Source organism: Trichosurus vulpecula, chromosome 2, assembly GCF_011100635.1.
Source record: "Trichosurus vulpecula isolate mTriVul1 chromosome 2, mTriVul1.pri, whole genome shotgun sequence".
NCBI lineage: Eukaryota > Metazoa > Chordata > Mammalia > Diprotodontia > Phalangeridae > Trichosurus > Trichosurus vulpecula.
Genome location: NC_050574.1, coordinates 24,064,898 through 24,086,974, shown reverse-complemented (window position 1 = coordinate 24,086,974; position 22,077 = coordinate 24,064,898). Strand labels below are relative to the sequence as shown.

The window sequence follows — 22,077 nt, the reverse complement described above, 5'->3', positions numbered from 1 at the left end:
CATCATGTCAGGTTCTGGAGGAGACGTAAACCCCAGTCAGTCCCTGCCCTCAAAGAGCTACCAGGATGCTAAGACATAAACTTAGGAGACTGAAGCATATTCTGTGATAAGAGCACCTGAGAGGTGCAGACTAGGTGAGACCTGAGAGGGGAAGTCACTACTGCCCAGAAGGATGAGGGCAGACTTCCTGGAGGAGGCAACATTTGAGTTGGTCTTTAAAGGCTAAAGAGAAATTTAACAAAGAAAAGGAAGGAAGGCATTCCAGGCAGAAGGAGCAGCATGAGCAAAAGTGCGGGGGTGGGAGATGGCAGGGTGTGTTGGGGGGGGGGGCGCAGAGAAGGAGCTGGACCCCATGCAAAGCTCCTGCTCATTTTGGGAGCCCAGGCCATGATGGCGAGGCCGTCTCCATGACACCAGGCAATTTCCCAGATTGGGGGCAGAAGGAAGGGGGCTCAGGGAAGTATTTTCCCAGGCTTGATAAGAGATTCAGCCTATGACCTGTGACCTGTGACCTCTGCTCCAGGACTCTCAGGCAGACCTCAGCAACATGTCTTGCTTCCATCTCCTCATTAGGAGCCACTGCCCTGGTTCAGGCCAGGGTGAGGCAGGCTGTTGTGGCGCAGTCAGTGAGAAGTGCTTGGCAAACCTGACAGTGCTATGTAAATGCAAGCTGGCTGTCTTCACCTCTCACCAGAATAATCATCCTAAGGCCCAGCCCTGACCGTGTCTGTCCTCTGCCCAACAGCCTTCAGTGGCTTCCTGTTGCCTCACCGATGACACGCACACACCTCATGCTAACATGTAAAGCCCTCCCCAATTTGGACTCAGCCCATCGTTTCTTATCTCACTGCCTCAGCCCACAGAAGTGCTCCTCATGCCCTGGACATCCCAGCCACGCTCAGCACCCCATCTCCTCCTGCCTTTGTGCATTTTAACAACTGCCCTGTCTGGTCCTCCCAGCCCCCCCCCATCTCTCCCAACCCTCGCTTGCCTGCAGGGCTCAGCCTTCCCTGATCCCTTCTTCCCACCCTTCTCCTACTTGTCAGTTCTTTCTCCCTTCCCAAATTTCAGACCGGAGGATTAGAGATTTAGGGCTGGAAGAGGCCTTAGAAGCCACTGATAATGCAACCCTCTCATCTTGAGTGACAAAGTTTGATTCCTACATCTGTTGAATGTAACCCCTCGAGGGCAGGCTTCTGGTGCCTAACATGGTGTCTTTCTCCCAGCCATTGTGGAATTGAATGACTTAGTGGGTTGGGGCAGAGTGCGAGCATTGTTGGGGGCCTGATTCCTGGCTCCCCCTTACCAGATGCATGCCCCTTGCCTTGAGCTTCCAATTCCACAGAACTCAGGGAAGCTGGTACAGGAAGCTGCCCTCCAGGGAGGTGGCCACCCTCCTGTGCTGCAGGTCATGGACTCTGGCCTCTGATCCCTGGTCCATTCCTTGGTGGCCCTCAGGACCGAAGGAGACTAGGCTAGGGTGCCACAGATGCCCAGAGCGGGTGATGGGGTGTCCTGGTCTGGGTTTAGAAACAGGGCCAAGAGGGCTGGACTGGAAGGGGCCTGAGGCAGCCTCAGGACTCGGAGAGGGAAAAGGAGGAAGAAACAAGCTGGACCGAATGCTCAGCTGGGAGCACATGCTAGAGGCAGACATCCTCACAGCTGCCTCTCTTCCGTGGGCCTTAGGAGGTCCTCCTCTGATCTCTGTGTTTTCCTCTTCCCTCTTCCCTGCCTCCATCTCAGGGGTACCAGTGGCTAAAGGACAAGATCCTGAGTGAGGAGGGCAGACGTCAGCAGGCCAAGCTGAAGGAGCTCCAAGCCATCGCCGAGCGTCTGGGCTGTACACTCCCCCAGCTGGCCATCGGTAAGAGGGAGGATGGGCTGGGAGTGAGGCAACATGTGTCCAAGCAGAACAAAGATGGCCTGCCCCGCGGGGACCTCCTCCAGCCCAGCATCCCCTTTCCCAGACTTCCATCCCCACAGAGCCCAAAGAAAGGCTTTTTGTTTGATTAAAGCCACCCCCTCCCATCTGCCACTGCTACCGCTGCCACCGCCATCACTGTTACCACCACCACTGCCACCATTGCTGTCACCACCACTATAACCACTACCACCATATCACCACCCTCATGCCTCTCAGGCTACCACTCTTCATTCTCTCTAACCCCATAGCCCGTCAGTTGTCAGTCAATCAGTCAGCATCTGGCCTCTTTGCTGTTCCTCTCACAAGACACTCCCCCCAGTCTGTGCATTTTCACTGGCTGTCCCCCACGCCTGGCATGCTCTCCCACCTCGTCTCTGCCTCCTGGCTTCCTTCGAGTCTCAGCTAAAATCTCACCTCCCGCAAGATTCTCTCTGAGACTCCCCCCAGCTTCTCTCTGTATCTTATGTGCACCTTCTAATTTACATGTTGTCTTCCCCCGTTAGAATGTAAGCTCCTCAAGGACGGGGGCCATTTTTTCTTTCCTTTGAATCCCCAGAGCTTAGCTCTGTGCCTTAGCACCTAGTAGGGAGTTTAATAAATGTTTGTTGATTTGACTCAACTTGGCCTACTATGTGCTAGGTACTAAGGCAACAAAGATAAAAATGAAACAGCCTGCCCTCGGAGAGCTTACCTTCTAATGGGGGAGAGGGCACACACACAGAAGGATATGCAGAATCTATACAGAATGAATACAGGATATCTTAGGGGCAGAGAACCCCAGCAGCACAAGGGGAACAGGAAAGGCTTCAGGTCAAAGGTGGCACTCGAGCAGTCTTGATGAAAACCCAAGATTCTAGCTGGGTGGTGCAGTGAGTCAAGCACTGGACTCGGAGTCAGAAAGACCTGAGTTCAAATCCTGCCTCAAACATTTACTGGCTCTGTCACTCTGAGCAATTAAGTCATTTACCCTCCCAGATCCTCAGTTTCCTCATCTGTAAGATCAGGAGGCTGGACTTGATGGTCTCCAAGGTCCCTTCCACCTCTGACTCTGACCCCATAAAAGGCAGAGGAGAAGAGGAAGGATATCCTCATCCAGGGGACAGACAGAGAGGCTCATGCACATCTCAGACATTGGCGTCTCTTGCCGGAGCCGCTGGAACGGCCTCCTAATTGGTCTGCATTCCTCAGTCATTCAGTCGACAAACACTTATCAGTCCAGTCGCTTATTGTGTGCCATGCACCACATTCTAGATGCTGGGGATTCGAAGAAAACGAAAAAATAACCCTTGCCCTCAAGGTACCTACATTCTAATGAGGGATTCAGCCTGGAAATCACCAGGTGCATTCAGAATAGATGGGAGGCACGAGCAGCCCGGGGCCTTCTGGGCATAGCCTGCATCCAGCCAGCCCACTCTGCCTTCCTTCCTCCCTGGCACATCCTGACCAAACAGATGTCCCTGAAGCACTGCTGCCCTGCCCGGAAAGTACCAGGGCCTCCCTAAGGCCTCTAGGACAAAGCACCAGCTCTTGTCCCAGCATGGGCTCACCCCTCATGTGCTCTGCATAGCATCTATACTGGCCATCTAGCTGGGCCGCATACCTGGGCATCCAGTCTTTCGCCTCCACACCTTTGCATAGGCTGTCTCTCTTACCTAGAAAGTACTCTCTCCTCACTTGGACCTCTTGGAATCTCTGTCTCCCTTCAAGACTTAGGTCCAGTTGGCACCTCCTTGAGGCCTTTCCCAATCCCCTCATTGGTAGTGCCCTCCCTACCCTACTCCCTGAAGTTACTGGGGTTTTTACCGTGTATCTCTTTTGTATTTACTAAGGAAGAAGGGAAGGGAAGGGAAGGAAGGGGAGGGAGGGGAGGAGAGGTGAGCGAACGGGAGGGGGCGGGTGGGGAGGGAAGGGAAGGGAAGGGAAGGGAAGGGAAGGGAAGGGAAGGGAAGGGAAGGGAAGGGAAGGGAAGGGAAGGGAAGGGAAGGGAAGGGAAGGGAAGGGAAGGGAAGGAAGGGACAGGGAAGTGCAGGAAAGGGAAGGGAAGGGAAGGGAAGGGAAGGGAAGGGAGGGAGGGGAGGGGAGGGGAGGGAAGGGAAGGGAAGGGAAGGGAAGGGAAGGGAACACACATTTATTAAGCACCTGCTACATGCCAGACATTGTGCAAAGTGCTTTACAGATATTATCTCAGTTGAGCCTCACAACAACCTTAGAGGGTGGGTGCTATGATTATCTCCATTTTACAGATGAAGAAGCTGAGACAGATAGAAGCTAAGTAACTTGCCCAGGGTCACACAGCTAGCAAGAGGCTGAGGTGGATTTGAACTCAGGTCTTCATGATTCTAGGCACAGTGTTCTATGTATTGCACCCCCCAATGCCACAAGGAAGGAAGGAAGGAAGGAGTTATTATGGACTTACCATGTGCTAAGTGCTATGTTAAGGGTTCGGAGGGAAACACCAAAGAAAAGACAGTCTGCCCTCAAGGCGTTGCCATTTCTGATAACAGGAGACAAAAAATAATGAAATGGAAGGGAAGGTACTTTAGTCCTTCCAGTTCCATTCTCAGTGAATGAGGCCTCTGGGGGTAGGTTGACCCCTCCTTTGTGGGGCAGTGGCAGAGCTGATCTGATCCCTGGGAAGGGGGCAGGGGCTGGAGCTGGAGCACACGGAGCAGCAAGGTGGCTGAAAAGAAGATGGCCAAGACAGAAGGAGTAAAGGGAAATGTGGCAGGGACAGGCCCGCAAGAGCAGACCATTGAGCAGCCAGGCCAGCAGGGCCCCAGAAGGGCAGCTGTGAAGCGGAGTCCTCAGGGCAGAGTCCAGTCTGGGCAGCGCAGTGGCTGATGAGAACATGGTCAGGGAACTTCTTCCCAATAGAATGTAAGGTCCTTGAGGACAGGGACTGCTTTGTTTTCATCTTTCTATCTCCATAACCTGGCACAGTAGGTGCCTAATAGATGCTTGTTGAACTGAACTGACCCATCCTTCCCTTTGGGATCCCCCAGCCTGGTGTCTGAGGAACGAGGGCGTCAGCTCCGTGTTGCTAGGTGCCTCCAATGCAGACCAGCTAATGGAGAACATTGGTGCGATACAGGTGAGTCCCCTGCTGCTTGGCGGGGGGCAGGGGGAGGCTGGGGACACACTCCAGGTCCCAGGGGCAGCCCCACTCTTCTTCACCCTTCATGTTTACTTCCTGTCAGGTCAGGCACAGCCCCATAACTGCCTGGGCACAGGGCAGGCTCAGGCTAGGGGGCAGCGGGCTTAGTTTAGAGCTAAGAGCTAACTTAGGAACATCTCTCCAGCCTGCTCCCTTTCCAGCTGCAGGAAAAGCTTTCCTTGGGTCTCAGTGAAAAAACACTGGACAGCCTTCCAGCCCCATCATGCCAAGGGAATGTGGCTGTCGGTGCCTGGCATGCTGCAGGCCCTATAACAACCCAACAGCCAATGACAGGAAAGATCAGCTTGGAGAGGCCTCTTACTGGATACTTCTCGGGAAGCTCTTTCTGCAGACTCTGTGTCTGTATGTGATTTGGGTAAAAATTCTAGGCCATTTCATTCCCACTTCTTCCCCATCTCTCAGCCAGCAGCCTGGTTCCTCTCACAGGTCCTGGGGGTTTGTACTGGCGGAGCAACAGCAGGAAGAGAACCATCTTTCTGGGCGAAAAGTTAGGCCTCAAAGGGACCTGCTCTTTTCATCCCACCCACCCCATCCCGCTCCCTGAGAGTCATATCCTTCCTCTACACCCCTCAAAGTTTCTTAAATGCCAAGTTTCCATCTGCTGCTTCTCAGTCACACATATTTTGTACCCTGATTCCATGAAGGAATGTTGTGAGATCCCAGCAATACCCTGTGTGCCCGTGACCCAGACGCTGTTTGTCTTTACAGGTCCTTCCCAAACTGTCATCTTCCATCATCCATGAGATTGATAGCATTTTGGGCAATAAACCCTACAGCAAAAAGGATTACCGATCCTAATCCTCCCTTCCTCCTTCCCTTCCCAACCGGGATCTGCCTGGACAGTTACCGTTTCCCTCCTAGTCTCCTGTCCGCTTGCTTAAGCTGTTATCAAAGCAAGGTGAAGCCTGTGCTTTTGCATCCAAGAATCCATGTCGAGATGTCCTAGGGAAGATCTTTGAGACGTTGCTGTGAGACAACATACGCTGCTTTACTACAATAAAATTTATTTCGTGCTCAAGAAACAGTCCGGGTGAGGAAGGCTCCTCCAACGTGTTCTCCACCCTTCACAGGCCGTCTCTGCTCAGCTCATCCTCTTGGAAAAAGACAACCAAGGTTTCCCCTCCCTCCTCCTCTGCCTCATCAAAGGGGGCTCCCTGAACCAAGTCCTAGCCTAGAACTGGTTTGTGTTGTCTGATCAGAGATGTGGTGAGTTCTACCTGGAAAAGCCCCCATCCATGTATGTCTGCAAGTACTCTGTTGTTTTTCTGTTTGAGCACACACACACACACACACACACACACACACACACAAAATGTATTTATGAAGCGTAGTTTCTCATGATAGCTGGAATTTCTGTGTTGACCAGGTGAGCAATAAGAGGACTTCCAGAATATCCCCTCCCTTTACATCAGGCCTCTCTCAGAGATAGCTGTCACTTCTTTTGTATGTCTCTCAACAGAACACTGACCCAGCTTTGTAGAGTTTGCTCAAACAATGTTTTCCTCCCACCCCAACCCCACCACTGCCCCACACTCTTACTTATCTGGGAAGGCCCACCCAACAGGCTTCCAGCTTGATTTGAGATTCTAGGAGGATACGGAGATCTCCTCTCACCTGACCCCAGGGTTCAGTTTCAAAGCACATCTCTACTCTCCCCCACCTCCTTTGACCTGGGCCCAGTTAAAGTCAGCAGAGTGGATCCAGACTCATCCGAGAACATGAGAATTGTGCTTAAGAAACCCTCTTAGAAATGACCCTCTTTTAGGAAGGAGACCTTGATTTGCTTCTCATACCTCATATCCTAGGGAGGGAGGGTTTCGAAAAGAAGTCCATGAGCCACATCTCCAAAATAGTAGGAGAGGATGGTCACCTCTGAAGTGTCCTTCACCAAAACAGATACAACTCCCTCCATCCCCTTACTACCTCCTCCTCCTTCGTGAGACTGAATGACAACTTGGCATAATTGGATAGTGCCCCAAGCTAGAAAGACCACAGCTTAGAGATCAAAAGCACCTTTGAGGTCCTCTAGCCCCACTGAGGCCCAGTGAGGTCAAGTGACACAAGGAGGCAGATTAACCTCAGTGGCTGTTCCCCGTTCAGGACTCCTTCCCCTTCCCCATGCTCTCTTTATCCACACAGATCTGATCCTCTTCACTCTATTGGCAGATGAGTTCCTGGAAAAGGCAGCCCCTTCTTTCGCATATCCCTCCCCAGTCTCCATGGCCCAGTAAGCTCTCACCCAAGTCCTGCCCCACTTCTTCAGATAGGTTCCACAGACCCTGGGGGTACCTGGCACTTTATGTCCCCTCCATGGCCTGGCCTGGAGCTGGCTGGCTAGAAATCCAGGCAGGTAGCAACCCAGCTCACTCTCAGAAGTATAAGCCTTGGGGTTCAGGGATATGACTCCATGCTACCTTGGAGACTTTAGCCAGACAGTGAGTTCTGCCCCAGACAACCCCACACTAAAAACAAAACAACACACACACACACACACACACACACACACACACACAGAGCAGTGAAAATCCAAATCTCACAGGAAATAAGGCAGGCCTGGGCCACCTGGGAAACACTCACAGGGGCTGATTTTGTCCACAACCCAGTCCTCAGACAGGAGCTGTAGCCCCACTATGGCATGAGATTCTGACAAAGAATGTAGGGCAGTGGGAAATCCCATTCCCCCTTCAGCCATATCTTCCCTCCCCCAGCCCGCAATGCCAGTGGCCATTTGGGTGTTGTCCGTGCTTCCCATTTTATGTTTCTGAGAAGCTGGTATTCCCAGAAATTCTCCTCTCTGACCTCCTAAAAGGTCAGAAGGAGCTGGACAGAGGTAATAATATTGCGCGTGGTAACTGGTGTGAACCAAGCCACATGGGTTTGTTAAAACCCAGACATTCCACTAGCAAATGGTTTGGATTTGCCCAGAAACAGGAGAGAGGCTGGCCCTCAGTCCTTCCCTTCACAGACTGCTCCAGCCTCTCCGGAGGACTTTATCCCAACTCACCAGCAGGCAGTAGGAACAAGCAGTGAACCCTTCCTTCCCAGAGATGGGGCAGGGGGAGAAGAGGAAAAAAAGAATTTCTGAATAAGCACCATCAACATCATTGGGAGCTCCTCGGCCGCTGTGGGCTGTTGTAAATCAGAGCCGGGCTCGTTAAGTGCTAACCGTAAGTCAGGTGCTGTATTAAGCACTGGGATTATGAGAAAAGGAAAAAAACCCAGGCTAGAAACCATCCCTGAAGCTAATTGGCACACTTAGTTACTGAGGTGCTCACCTCCTTGTTCATGCCCACCCACCCACCTAAGAGAAGTCCCTGCCTGGCCCTACCCATCAGTCACCCAGTGATTACAGTAGTCCTTAAGAAAGGGACAGAGGGGCAGTGCTGAATCGTGAGTGGTAAGACAGCCTACCTACCGTTACAGCTCCAAGAGAGAGTGACCTCTCTGAAACATTGCTCCTAACTCTGCCCCAAGGGGCCAAGCAGAATGAGGGCGATGATCCAGGGTACACAGTGAGCCCAGATTAGCTCTGTGCCCTTCAGTGAACCAGTCAATCAACTAGCATTTATTGGGTACCTCCTGTGTGCCAGGCACATAGTGTTAAGTACTAGAGATACTGAAGCAAAGAAGGAAATGCCTTGGGGCACAGACATTTTGAGTCAGCCTAAACGCAAAGCTCTGTTCTCTGGACTTGCTGCAGGGACTGGGAGCCTTGCACCATCCTGGGTGCCGGGGGCAGGCGATCAGAGCTGCAAAGGATGGACTCAGCATGAGTTAAATGCCTTTGAAAGGGCCTGGATTCTAGCATTACAACCCATGATGCCTTTATGTGGTGCCACAAGCCCCCCAGAGTGTTCCACATGCTTCAGGGTAGGTAGGGACTGATGGCCCTGATCAAGGGAGCCCATATTTCCTACTCTGTAAAACTGAGCACAAGTATGCCCCTTCCAACACTGACTCAATGATTCAGTGACTTGGCTTTTGAGGAACGAGCACCACCCAATGTGGCCCCATGACAGGGTCTCCAGGCCAAGGGAGGCTAGCCTCCTCCATGGGCAGAAGGAGGATAGAGGAAGACCCAGGCCTTTCATTGTTCCCAGGAAGAAGTCATCTCTACTTCCTTGTACTGACCAGCCTGAATCCATAGAATCTCAGGGTTGGAAGCGACCTCAGCAGCCGTCTAGTCCAACCCAGACCTGAACACTAGTCCTCTCTATAATATACCCAATGAGTGGTCATCAAAAACCTCTGGTGATGGGGAGCCCACTACCTCCCAAGATTTTCTTTTCATTGAGCCTAAATCTGTCTCCTGGTTCTGCATTCTGGGGCCAAGCAGAACAAAGCTAATCTCTCTCCCATGAGATGGCCCCTTTCAATAGTATTTGTTGCCAGAAGGGAGAGCTTCCCACTCAGCCAGCCAAATAGGCATGCCTTGGCCAAAGCTTGACACCATCATAGGAACTTCAGCCAGGAAGGACCCCCCAACTTGGCCTCTGGTTGGCAATAGACTCAATGGAATGATGAAAGAATATGGAAGTCCCAAGGAAATCTTTGGTAATGGCTCCAAAACATAAGTACTGACGAAAAGCCCAATGGGGGTCCAGTGTTCATTGGCTATGTCCACCATTAGGATCAGAATCATAGGATTTGAGAGTTGGTAGGGATGTGAATGGCCAGGTTATATCTGAAAAGAGACATGGGATTTAGAGCAGGGAAGGACCTTGGAGACCAACTAGGCCATGGGTTCTTCACCTTTCTTTAATGTCATGGATCCCTTGGGAAGTCTGTTAAAGCTTATAGACTGTTTTCCAATGCATAAAATAAAATACATAGGATTACAAAAGAAGTCAGTTATTCTGAAATATGGTGATCAGGGTTTTTTTTTTAGTTCATGGACCTCAGGTTAAGAATCCCTGATCAAAGCTAACTAGCTTGATTCATTGGGTTCAACAAAACTCCTTTTACAGAACTGAGGCCCAGAGGGTTGAAGTGATCTAGGTGACGTCACATAGCTAGTAAGCATCAGATCCAGGATTAGAAGCCAGGTCCTCTAGCTAGCTTCCTGGCCATTTTACCTGAATGGCACATGAGCAAGAACATTATGCACCTCAAAGTGGGAAGGAGGGTGCCCCCTGCTCGTGCCAGGGGTAATAGCCCCCCTCTGCCCCTTAGCCCATCTGTCAACTGGAGCCAGTTGGTCTGTGATTTGAAAAGCTCAGGTGCTCAGCCATGTGTACAGGAGCTGAGGCTTGGGGAGTGCATCCTCAGAAGGTTTTAAAAGCAGGCTAGCTTAGGCCCAGGGAGGAAGCAAGTGTCAAGAAAACACAAAAGGAGCAGGAGGTGAGAATCCTGAGGAGGAGTGGGGGGGAGGGATGCCAGGACAGAACAGGGTATGCAGCCAGGAAAAAATAGTTCATAGCTCTGGGGTCTAGTTATGTCTGGATTGGGGGTCTAATTTCTGGGGGATACAGTATTGAATATGGACTAAATATTTATAAATAAATCTAAATATTTCCTAAATATCTCCACTCATAAAGCCAACAGAAGTGGTCAGTCATAAAGAACATGTCTCCTGCAGTGTTTCTTACTTTTGGGGCACAGATTAGGGGAGGGGGATGGCTCCTTCCAACTTTAACATGGCAATTCTGGGCCTAGAGGTGAATGTATACAGTACATACAGGGAGCTACACTGGCCTTGGCTTCCCCACTTCCCCTTAAAAATGGCCAAAGGGCCGACGGATGAAGCTTTAGGGGAAGGCAAGCCTTGGGAAGGGGGGACTGGAATGCAATCCTGGCCTCCATTGGTTAATTCCCTGGCCATTCCTTCAGTTCAGCTAACATACAGGATGTGCCCCCTCTGAACACTCCATCGGGTGGTGAAAGAGAAGGGAAGAGCTCTGCCCCCAGAAAGTCTCAAGGGAGGTGGGCTTGGGAGGGAGAATCCTCTGCCAGGCTCCCTGCCCCCAGTCCTCCTGGCTCCAGCCTCTGGCTCTTTCTCCTTTCCCTAACTCTGGATGTGCATTATTAATGGAACCCAGAGTTCAAGTGGAGAAAACTATTCAGTGTCTGAACCTAAACAAATCCTCTTTCCAGAAAGCCATCCAAAAGGGATTTTTAACCTTTTTGGTGTTTGTCTTGGACCCTATGTTTGATGGTCTGATGAAGCCTTTGGACCCCTTCTCAGAATCATCTTTTTAAATGAAAAAATAAAATGGGTAAGATTACAAGGGAAATCAATTATATTGAAATAAAGATGTAATTTTTTCCCATCAAAATTCATGGAGCCCTTGAAATCTGAGAAGTCTATGGATCTCCAATAAAGAACCTCAGAGTTAGGATCCAAAGTAAAAGCCCAGGAGGCAGATGAGTCTAGAGCTGGGCTAAGCCACAGGTGGAATGGGTGGGCAGGGCTAGGGGGACAGAGCTGGCTCGAGGCTCACCTTCCCATCTTCCAGTGTTCTCATGGACTCCCACTCAGCATCACTTACAATGGCAACTCCTTTCAAAACCTTGGTCTCCCAAGCAACAAGAGGGGCGCATTCCCATCTTTTGTTCAATTCGTGTCATGTAAATAATGTGCTTTTATTTTTCTTTGGTTTCGGTTTTTATATCTAATATATGTTATATATGTATATATGTAAGCATATATATACATATATACACATCAGTATAAACTGGTTTCTAAGCTAACTGCATAACCTACCTAGGCACAAACTTCCATATAACATCACACTTCTAAGTGAAGATTCGGACTGAGATACAGCCATTGTATTTATGGAATGACAAAATAAAATATTAAGCCTTATTTACTGCTGTTTCTGGTGCCTTTCTCCTAGTTTCCCCCAAGATCCTGGACTTGGGGGGAGGGGATGTGGAGATATTTCTTTATTCTCAGTAGAAGCCCCTGGGATGAGGGTCAGAATGAGGCCACCTACATCCTGGCCTGGAAAATAGGGAGGATTCAGGACTGCCTGACCCATCCCCCAGCCTCACACTGCAACAGTTTGGACCCAGGGACCCTGGTAGACCCTCTGCAGACGTTCCCCTACCCTGTCCCCTCCCACACCACTGTACTCAATTCAGCCTACAGACTGAAATGGCTTTTACCTTCCTGGGAAGAAAACAAACCACTACTTCAGACCAAAAAGAGTTGTAGGGTGTCTGTCTTGGGGCAGGGTAGGGGAGGCCGTCCCTATGTTTTCAGTTGTTGACCTTTTACCCAAGACCTAGGTACCTCCACTCTGTGTACATACCTGCCTCTTCATGCCATAACAATATAATTTGCTACATCCATCCCCTTATTCCCTTTGGCACATTGGGCTGAGACAAAGCTGACCCTATAACTAAAGGGAAGCGGTCGGGGGTCGGGGCTTCTTGACCCTAGGTCCTCAAATTCAGAGATTTCAGTCTTTCAGCAACAGAAATAACTAAGCTTTTCTATTCAATAATCTATTTAGAAAGACTAATTAGTTAATATAAAAAGCTACCAGGTGGCAGCTTCTTTTCTCCAGCCTCCCTGTCAGCGGTGTGATGGCATCACTGAGTCTCTGCCACCCTCCTCCAATTAAATTAAGGTGTAGTTTATTTGCATCATTTACCCTGCACGAAAACTTGTGGTTATAGCTCTGGACAAAGCTAGGCCAGATCCTTTGGATGGGTAGAATATAGGAACAATGTGGTTGAGACAAAACCGGCTCTTACCTCCTGGGAGAGCCTTGGGGGTTTCTCCCCAAGTTGTTGAGACACTTAGTCAAACTCTTGGTTTTTTCCTTTCTCAAAGGCTTTATTTAAAACACAGAAAACAAAAACAAATACACAGAGAATACAAAGTAGATGTGATTGTGTTGGCTACAGTATCTGTCAACCCTCCTACAAAAGGCCTGGTCGCTATGCGGCCAAGGATAGCAAACAGAACGGATGTGGAATCATGGCGGCAAGGTGGCCATGGGAGCTCTGAGCTGCTCTGTCGTGGGTAGAGAACCTGCCTGATCCCACCCCACCAGCATTCACACAGGCCCGGATATGGGATGCCCAAACCTTATTGGGAATGAAGCATTTGGTGGTTAAAAGGAAAGAAAGAAAAAAAAACCTTCTGACCAATGAACAGCCTTCTGAACACTGGCTGCCCCAGGTTACACACTGGAGGAGGGAGATGGGGCCCCTTGGGAAGCAGAGGCCTCAACAGATTCCTAAGCCAAGGGGCCAAGGGTGCTTGGTCAGCTTCCTGGCTCCAGGGGCTTGGCAAACAAGTCTCCTGTGAGCAGCCCTGAGGCCAGGGGGAAGAGGAAGGTCCAGGTCTCAAATCACTACTTACTCAACGAGCTTATATCGCACACAAGCACAAACACGTACACCCGCGAATCCATTGTGAGTTATCGTACCTAAAAAAATACTTTTTTCCCCTTTAAAAAAAAATCTAGAAATTAAGACAAATTTCTCAACACAAAAACTTAATGACTTTGGGCTGTAAACATCAGGTTACATAAAACGTGAGGGTCGCCAATTTCCTCGACAAAATATGCTTTAGACAGGAGAGCTCAAGGTGCAGACATTTTGCCCCAAGGCCCTGGCAACATCCTGGCTTGGCACCAAGTTTGGGGTCTTTTGCTAAACTAAGGCAGAGAAGTCCAGACATCGGCCACTTTTCCTGGCATCTTTACACTGCTTTGGCTCCCTAGGGGCTCTGCCCATCCGTCCTTTGGCTTTCTAGAGGCTCTGCCGTTCCTAGCTCTTCCTCTACATTCAGCAGGAAACACCAAACACTTCTCCAAGCTGGACAGACCCATTGCCCCTGGTTCTTCAGGCCCGGTTCCTCCAAAGCGTGCTTCAGTCTCTGCTGCTCCCCCCCATACTAGCTTCCCTCTACTAGAATGTAAGCTACTCAAGGACGAGAATGATCTTCCTTATGTTTCTGGCACACAACAGGTATTTAAGAAATGGACAGAGACCAGACCTTTGATTTTATTAGCATAGGGAACTCTCACTGCAGGTCTTAGAGATTTGGCCAATAAATGGCTTGCTCAGGGCTCACACACATTATCAGAGGTGAGATTTGAACCTAGTTCTTCCTGACTTCCAGGCCAGCTTTCTATACGCTTTAACAAGCACTTACTAAAGGCTCTTCCATTTGTTCCTTCATTCCTAATCAGATCCTCTTCATTCAAGCTGCGATATGCCTTTTACATCATTGAGAAACCCAGATTTAGGGAACATAGAGAAAAAGGAACATCCCTCCCTGCCTAGCCAGAATGAATATCCTCCTCAGGGCATGGGAAGGTGGTGCCCAAAGAATTAAGATGGCCCACCCCCTCAACCTTGAGTCTCCCAGGGCTTCTCATAAGCCTGGCACTTAGTCACAATCTCAGAGGGATAGAACCAGCCAAGTCACTAATAAAAGCCAATTTGGAAGAGGAACGAGGTTCTAGGGAGATTCTTCCCAAAGATAAAGATTAAGCAAGAGTTTTTTAATTATATCCATTTATGGTCCATGGAGAAAGATTGGCAAGGGAGGAAAGCAAGGGCCAATAGAAACAAGGAACATGTTGGAAGAGCAGGGAAGATGTGTCTGGTCTGACTTTTCCTAGATCCAAAAATAACCATCCCAGCCTGACAAAGCATGCACACACACGCGCGCACGCACACACACACACAGTGTCACCAGAGCCTTCTAAAACTCTCAGCCCCAAGGTCTTATAGAAGCACAGGACTTCATTGATTTAAGTAAAAATACCATGAAAGAAACATTGCAGGAGCATACAGACTGACAGCTGGAAGGAACATTAGAGGCCAGTGAGTCCAGTCACCTCATTTTAAAGATGAGGAAACTGAGGTCCCCAGAAAGGAAGGGATTTTGCCTAGGGTCAATCCCCAGATGGGCCTATAACCACACCATGCAGGAACTGGTGCTCTCCACCCCAAGTGATTCAGCTTGCCAGACACCAGTCTGGGAAAAGAACGTGGTCATTGATAACCACAGCCCACAAGGTCCCTTCTAGGGCCAAGGTGGGCACGTGGTTCTGGCCAAGGACAGGGAACAGGATCTCATTAGCCCTGAAGGTCCTCACAGAGCAGAGTGATGACTGAGACGACTCTGGGCAAAGCAGCAGCAGCGTGGAGAGGACGACAAATAAAAGGAAGGTAGATGAGGAGAGGAAAGAGGAAAAGAAGAGCACGCTAGAAATAAGCAGCGATCCTGATTGAGAGAGCCACCATTGATTCATTGGTTGAGTCAAGGACAGCCTACTCCTCCTGATAGGAAGCAGTGGACAACCCACCAGACCAACATGGCGCCAATGGTCTTTGAGCCCTTTCAGGCTAGTTACCAAAGACTTCATGAGGTGAGGCCAGGGAGCTGGTCTGAAGGCAGCACATGATGTTGTCATCTCAGGTCACTTGACAACTTCTAAGCTCTCTAGCAAGAGCTCTGCCCCAGAGAATGATGGGAAAAGCATGACATTTAATGTCTGGCCAAGGAAGAAAAATGTCCATAGGACAAGATCAGGATAGAGTGACCTTGCAGCAGGCATGCACACACACACACACATACACACACACACCTGTCAGCCTGAGCCAAGGATGCAGTCAAGGGAGAAGGTACTGCTAAATGAAGACAGTAACATTTATGGAAATAGCATCCAATGAACCACTATGGACTTATATTGGCCTCTTCTTCCCATGGACGCCATTTTAGGCAGACACAATTGGTTAATCTGCTACACATACTGCAATCCTGTGTGCCTCCGTCTAAACTTGAAATGCTTCTCCCTAATCCAATCAATAAGGAAGTCTCCCCCAATTACATATGCTATCCTGGCATAGGATTTGATCCCGAATGGGAGGATTTAGGAAGGGGCCTTGGAGATCATTGAGTCAAAACTTCTCACGTTACAGAGGAGGAGACCAAGGAAAAGTGACTTGGCAGAGGTCACCCAGCTGGCCAAGAAGTGGCAGGACCAGGCCCAGAACCAAGGCCAATCGCTCTTTCCAGCTCACATCAACAACAGGTGTTGTTATAACCAGCTGACTCCCTACAGGAATTTGCTATATCCTCTCTAATAGGATTGAGCTCACTGAGGGCAAGGACTGTTTTTACTTATGTATTTGTATTGCCAGCACGTAACACAGTGCCTGGCACACGGTAAGCACTCAATTAACACCTGCTATTACTGCCATTGGCCCCTCCCACCCTCAATCAGAAGTGGAACCAGCTCCCTTCAGTCTCTCCCAAGGAGAGATCTCTTTAGAAGCAAGGCCAAGGATCTACTCTGATGCTCACTACTTACCTTCTCCTCAGTAAGTGCCCATACCTAACCCCCACAGGGCCCATCCCCTTTCCCTCTCCTCTGGGAAGAGAGATTCGATTAGGTCTTAAGGAAGAATATTAGCAACTGGGAAACAAGACAATGTCAGCTAGGACCCCTTTCATACGTAAAGATTTTGGCTGCTGAAAGGGGCAGAAAAGGACCTTTTGGAGCTGAAGAAAGCATGTTCCAGCCCTCAGGATGGAAAGGATCTGGAGGATTCATCTTCCCCCTGCCTCAAAACAAACCAGCATCTAAACTGCTGCAGGCCAATAAGAACCTTTGCTGTTGTTACCCCACCTTACTTGCCAAGCCCCTCCTTCCTCAAATCACTGAATCTTACAATCCCTGACCCCTTTCAGGGACCTCTACTGGCCACCATCTAGTCCAACTCATATCTGAAGATGAATCTGCTCTATAGAATCCCCCAACAAATGGTCCTCTAGCACCAAAGGCACCCAATGAGGGGGGATCCCCAGTCTCCCAAGGTGACTCATTCCACTGTGGGATAGATCTAACCAGTTCTTCCTGACATCAAGCCCAAATCCACCATTTTGTCACTTCTTTCTCCTCACTATTCCTAGTTCTGCCCATTGAGGCCCAGTAGAATAAGTCCATTCCCTCCTCCATCTGACAGCCTTTTAGATACTTGGAGATGACTAAAATTGACCTCAACCTGCTGGCGTCGATCAACACTAACCTTCCAGCCACATCAGGAAAAAACGGTGTCTCTCCATGCCCTTTCCCTTGCATACAACATTCTTTTCCCTCACCAGGAACCTCTTATTATCTATGCTAAGACCCCAAAGCCTCAGCCCCTGTCATCAGAGTCTCTACCACCCATGAGAGTGACTCCAAGTATCATGTGATGAACCATGGTGGCACATGAGGCAGACTCAGTGTGGCCAGGGATTGGAAGGGGCTTTGGCCTGATAAATCAACACCTTCTTACAGATGAACCCCCGGGTCCTGGGGACTGATCACAGGTCTGGAGATCAGAACCCTGCCTCCATCAGCATTCCTGCAGGACAGCATTTCCAGGCAGAGCTGAAGACATACCAAGTTGGCTCTGGGCCATCGGCAAGTTGGGAGAGTTTGCAGAAATGGCAAAAAATTCAAAAAGCATCCTGCTAACCCTATCCCAAGAGCAGGTCTTTGTGGTGGCCAGGACAAGACATGAGACCAGGCCAGAACTCTGCTAGAGAGGCCAGAAGGTTGGGCCAGCCCCTGCCTGTAGCCTGTGGTCCAACAAGATAGTTCCCTTGGACCTGAGGTGGTACTGGGAGAACAGACAGGAGCGAAGAGGACAGAAGGTGCATGCAGCTGCTCAAACATGACTATGGTGAGGAGAGTCAGCAGCCAAACAGGAGGCCACGCAAGAAAATCAAGCCTTGTCCTAACTGGCAGGTGAGGGTCCACGAGTCTAGAAATGGGGGCTCCAGCGAGGTTTCCCTCTGGATTTTATGCATGTTGATAAAAACAGAGACATAAATACTGTTAACATTATAATCCTTCGTAATTCATTCAACTTTTATCAAGACAAACTCTTCGAGTCTTCAATAAGAAAGTGCAAAAGATGTACAAATAAATGGAATCCCTTCTAAGAAGTTCTGGAAATGGGTTTGTTGTTTGTTTTTTAGTTGCCATTTGTTTTTCTTTTTCTTTTTTCTTTCTTTTTTCCTTTTATTTTTGTTTTTTTGAAGAACACTTAAGATATGACATGGTGGCACTTCTGGGCATCTGGCCCATGAGGGCTGGGACTTAGTCTTCAATGCAGATGACGTCGCTGAGTTTCCCCTTTCGTCCCAAAGCAGCACCATCTTTCAGGGAGTCAGCTCCTTTTCTGTCGGGGTGGCTGGCAGGTGGCCCAGTGGGCGTGGCTGTAAGGACACAGAAAGGGAGGTGTTAACTACCCTGAATCCCACCCCCCTGATCTCTGCCAGCTCCTAGAGTTTTTCTGGCTGCTGAGAAGGAAATTACTTTGGAGAGGGCTCCCCAAATCAGAGCTGATGACACTCAGGGGCTGGCCTCATAAGAATACTCCCAGGTGATCCCACTTCAGACACTTACTAGCTCTGTGATTCCTTCCCCTCTCTGGGCCTCAGTTTCCTCATATGTAAAAGGAGAAGGTTGGACTTTTTGATCTTTAAGATTTCTTCCAAGTCTATGTCTATGATTGTATGAAATTTCTGTGTGACTCAGGTCAAATCCCTTCCCCTCTCTAGGCCTCAGTTTCCTCATAAAATGAGGGGTTGGACTAACTAACCTCTAAGGTTCCTTCTAGCTCTAAATCTTTGCCAGATAGATGGATGATAGATAAATAGACAGACAGATAGAGGGATAGATAGATAGAAAGATAGAGGGATAGATGGGTGGTAGATAGATAGATAGATCGAAGATAGATGCATATAGATAGATAAATGAATGGATAGATATAGACAGATGAATAGAGATAGATTAGATGGATAAATAGATAAAAAACAGATAAATTGATGGCTAGATATAGATAGATGGAGAGAGATGGATGGATAGATAGACGGATGGATGGATAGATAGATGAATATAAATAGATAAATGGATGACTAGATATAGATAGATGGAAAGAGAGACAGAGAGAGAGAGAGAGAGAGAGAGAGAGAGAAAGAGAGAGAGAGAGAGAGAGAGAGAGAGAGGAAATCCTGACTTTAAGCCTTAGAGAGCATTATTCAGGCTTCAGAAATCCAGGGAGCAAGGACTGTCCATTGCCCCAAGAGTCAGGATATCCCTCACATGACCTCTGCCAAGATTCCAACAAAGATCCCTGTAGCTGCCCCTTACCCAGAACAGCTGGGGGCCCTTAGGCCCCCAGTGTCTCTCCTCTAGCCAGAGAAGAGCTAAAGTTTACAGAAGCAGAACAGTGTCCAGGGAAAAGAGCACCACACCTAGATACATAAGGGCTGAATTCAAAACCTACCCCCACCCTTTTTTAGCTGGGTGAATACATTTGTTCGTGGAGGGGAAAGGAAGGGTAGGCAGTATGGAATATTTGCAAGGATCCACAGGACTGAGTGAGGATCGAATGAGATCATGGGTGTAAACTCTTTGGCAAACCTTCAATCGCTATGTAACAGAAAGATGACTGACCCCAAAGTGCACAAGATCTGCCTGGAGCTCCTTCTCCCTCCCAGAGGAGCCAAGGATGAGGATGGAAGAAGGAAGAGGATTACCACTGACACCTTCTCTCAGCTATTTCTGGGCAGAAAGCGAGTCAGTGGAGGTGCCTCTGACCTGAGTTCAACTCCATGATAAGTACTGCCATTGAAAGTTCTTTACCTCCATCATCTCATTGGAGCCTTAAAGTGTTCCTCTCTTAGGAGCTTTTTCTAGATGAATTCGGAGAAATTAGGGGTCGTTACTGGGTCAGAGCACACACAAGACCCACAGGAGGGATTGGACAGGTACTATGATCCCCATTTTTCAGATGAGAGACCTGAAGCTCAGAAAGATTAGGGGTCTTTCCTAGAGTCACACAGGCCTCGAAGTGTCAGAGGCAAGATTTGAACTCAACTGTCTCAACTCCAGCCAGGACACCATGCTCCACTGGAGAGACCCAGGCTTGACAAAGATGGAAGCCCAGAGAGGAAAGAGGCCAATGTGAATTCTGCTCCCTCCAAGCTGGGGGATGGCTCCTAGCTATTCCCCACCCCACCTCCACCACCACCCACCCCTCCCTCCCACATGGTCTGCAGGCATCCACCCTTCTCCATAGAATTTAACTCTCCCAGAATCCATGGTGGGTTTGGGTGGAGTGAGAGACAAAATGAAGGCACACGGGTACGAGCCCCCGTCCACATGGATGAATGGAGACCAAACATGAGTCTAAACGAGCAGTGATGAATTGTTGACAGATCGCATTTCAACACAGAGATGGACAGAAACAGGCACACAGAGTCACAAACAAACCCACCAGCTGGTTGGTTACTTAACTACATCATTCAGTGCTCCCCCAGAAATGTGCCTCAACACAACAGCACCTGACTTTCCCTCCAGCTCCTAACCTGCGGCACATGGCACTGCTGTCCTCCCTATCTCTGTGCCTATCTGGCCCTCCAGATCAAAAAACAACACTGAGCTCGAGTAATCTTTAGCTGCTGCGTCCTGTCTGGGCACCAGGGGACCCTCTCATGAGTCACTTTCCCAGGCACCCTCGCCCAGCGGACTGCAAAACTGAACAGATCAAGAGGTCAGTGACCCCCGCCTAACTGAGTGCCATCTTGGCTCAGATCTTAGCAAGCCAAGACCTAGTCCGGCAAAGCCCCAACTGGGCTATGGACCCGAGGCCACAACAAGACCTCAGCCTCCAGTGTAGCTATGATAAAAGTCTAGAGGAGAAAACAAAGAAAGTAGGCCTAGGCTACAGATAGAAAGTTGGGTGGGATCCTGGAGGCATCTAGAGGAGAAAACAAAGAAAGTAGGCCTAGGCTCACGGATGGACCCTGGAGGCACCAAATGAGGGGAAACGTGTATAGCGTTGTTCAAATCTTAAAGCACCATAATGCTGCTAGCTATTGGTATTGTTGGTATCATCAGCTAGCCCATTCTACAGACGAGGAGACTAAGGCCAAGAAAGGTGATGGGACAAGGTCACGCAGGAAGGAAGTAGCGGTCTATGGAGGAGAAATTTGGAGAAGGTTCAAGATAAGGAAATGTAAAAGGGGAAGAAATAGGGATTTGGGATGTGAACGATGAATTTTAGAGTAAAGGAAGGCTACGTAGTCAGGATGACTAGGTGAGGACAATGCCCAGCACAGTGGCCAGTACACAGAGGCACTTAATAAATGTTTGCTGAAGGACTGATATAAATGGGATCATTAACTAGTATTTAAGTGACTACTGTGTGCCAGCCACTGTGCTAAGTACTGGGTACACAGGTGTAACAAAAGCCTGCTGAATAGGAACAGATACTGGACTTGTGATGTCCCTGATATAGGGAACTCCCAGATAGGGAAACCCCTTCTACTAATGCACAGCTTATGGTCTTTAGAGAATAGCTTGAAGGCACTGAGGAGGTAAATTACTACCCAGGATCACACAGCCAGTATATGTCAAAGGCAGGACTTGAACCCAGTTCTTCCTGGCTCCAAAGCCTGAATACAATTATTTTATTTTTTAATTTTTAAAAAAAAATTAGCAGAGCCTGGACAGGATTCTAACCACATAGTAAGTGCTTCATAAATGCTGCTCACCAGGCTGAGTGAGGCTGGGCAGGGGATAGATACAGACAAGATTGTCTTCCTCAGTTAACTCCTTCAGCATGGGGCCTTAGAAACCCAAGCACTGGGGCTCAAAAAAGGAGCCAGTGCCTTAAAGACTCAGGACCCCCTTAGAGATCCAACCTAAGGAAAGCCCTGCCATCCTTCCTGCAACAGACGTGGGCAGCCCAGGTCCAAATCTGCCCTTCTCTTAGGAGAGGTACAAAGATCTCAGCAAACCTTCACTGCTTGGACATGTTCAGTTCTGACCACATAGCACTACGAACTAGAGATGTCAAGATTAAAAAAGACCCACTACGTAATAAGGGGGATTTGAGGAAAGAGGGGGAGGCTGGGGGCAGTCACAGTGGGACACAGATACTTGGGGGAAGGGTGACTCACAAAAGGATAGAACATTGAAGCAGTATGAGATAGTCAAAAGAGCAC

General features: G+C 49.2%; 2 protein-coding genes across 3 annotated transcripts in view; one reads left to right on the top strand and one right to left on the bottom strand.

Annotated features, from left to right (window-relative positions):
* Nucleotides 1-11,904, top strand: part of KCNAB2 (potassium voltage-gated channel subfamily A regulatory beta subunit 2) — a 105,152-nt gene extending 93,248 nt beyond the window's left edge. For both annotated transcript variants that reach the window (XM_036744661.1, XM_036744660.1), the window contains 3 exons: nucleotides 1,744-1,864; nucleotides 4,927-5,015; nucleotides 5,808-11,904. In XM_036744661.1, the coding sequence (XP_036600556.1) occupies nucleotides 1,744-1,864; nucleotides 4,927-5,015; nucleotides 5,808-5,897 (300 nt within the window). In that variant the 3' untranslated portion in view covers nucleotides 5,898-11,904. The remainder of the gene's footprint in view (nucleotides 1-1,743; nucleotides 1,865-4,926; nucleotides 5,016-5,807) is intronic.
* Nucleotides 11,905-12,892: 988 nt separating this feature from the next.
* The window catches only part of CHD5 (chromodomain helicase DNA binding protein 5), a 159,010-nt gene continuing 149,825 nt past the window's right edge, over nucleotides 12,893-22,077 (bottom strand). Inside the window, exon 26 of the mRNA XM_036743635.1 lies at nucleotides 12,893-18,279. Within this exon, the coding sequence (XP_036599530.1) occupies nucleotides 18,161-18,279 (119 nt within the window). The 3' untranslated portion in view covers nucleotides 12,893-18,160. The remainder of the gene's footprint in view (nucleotides 18,280-22,077) is intronic.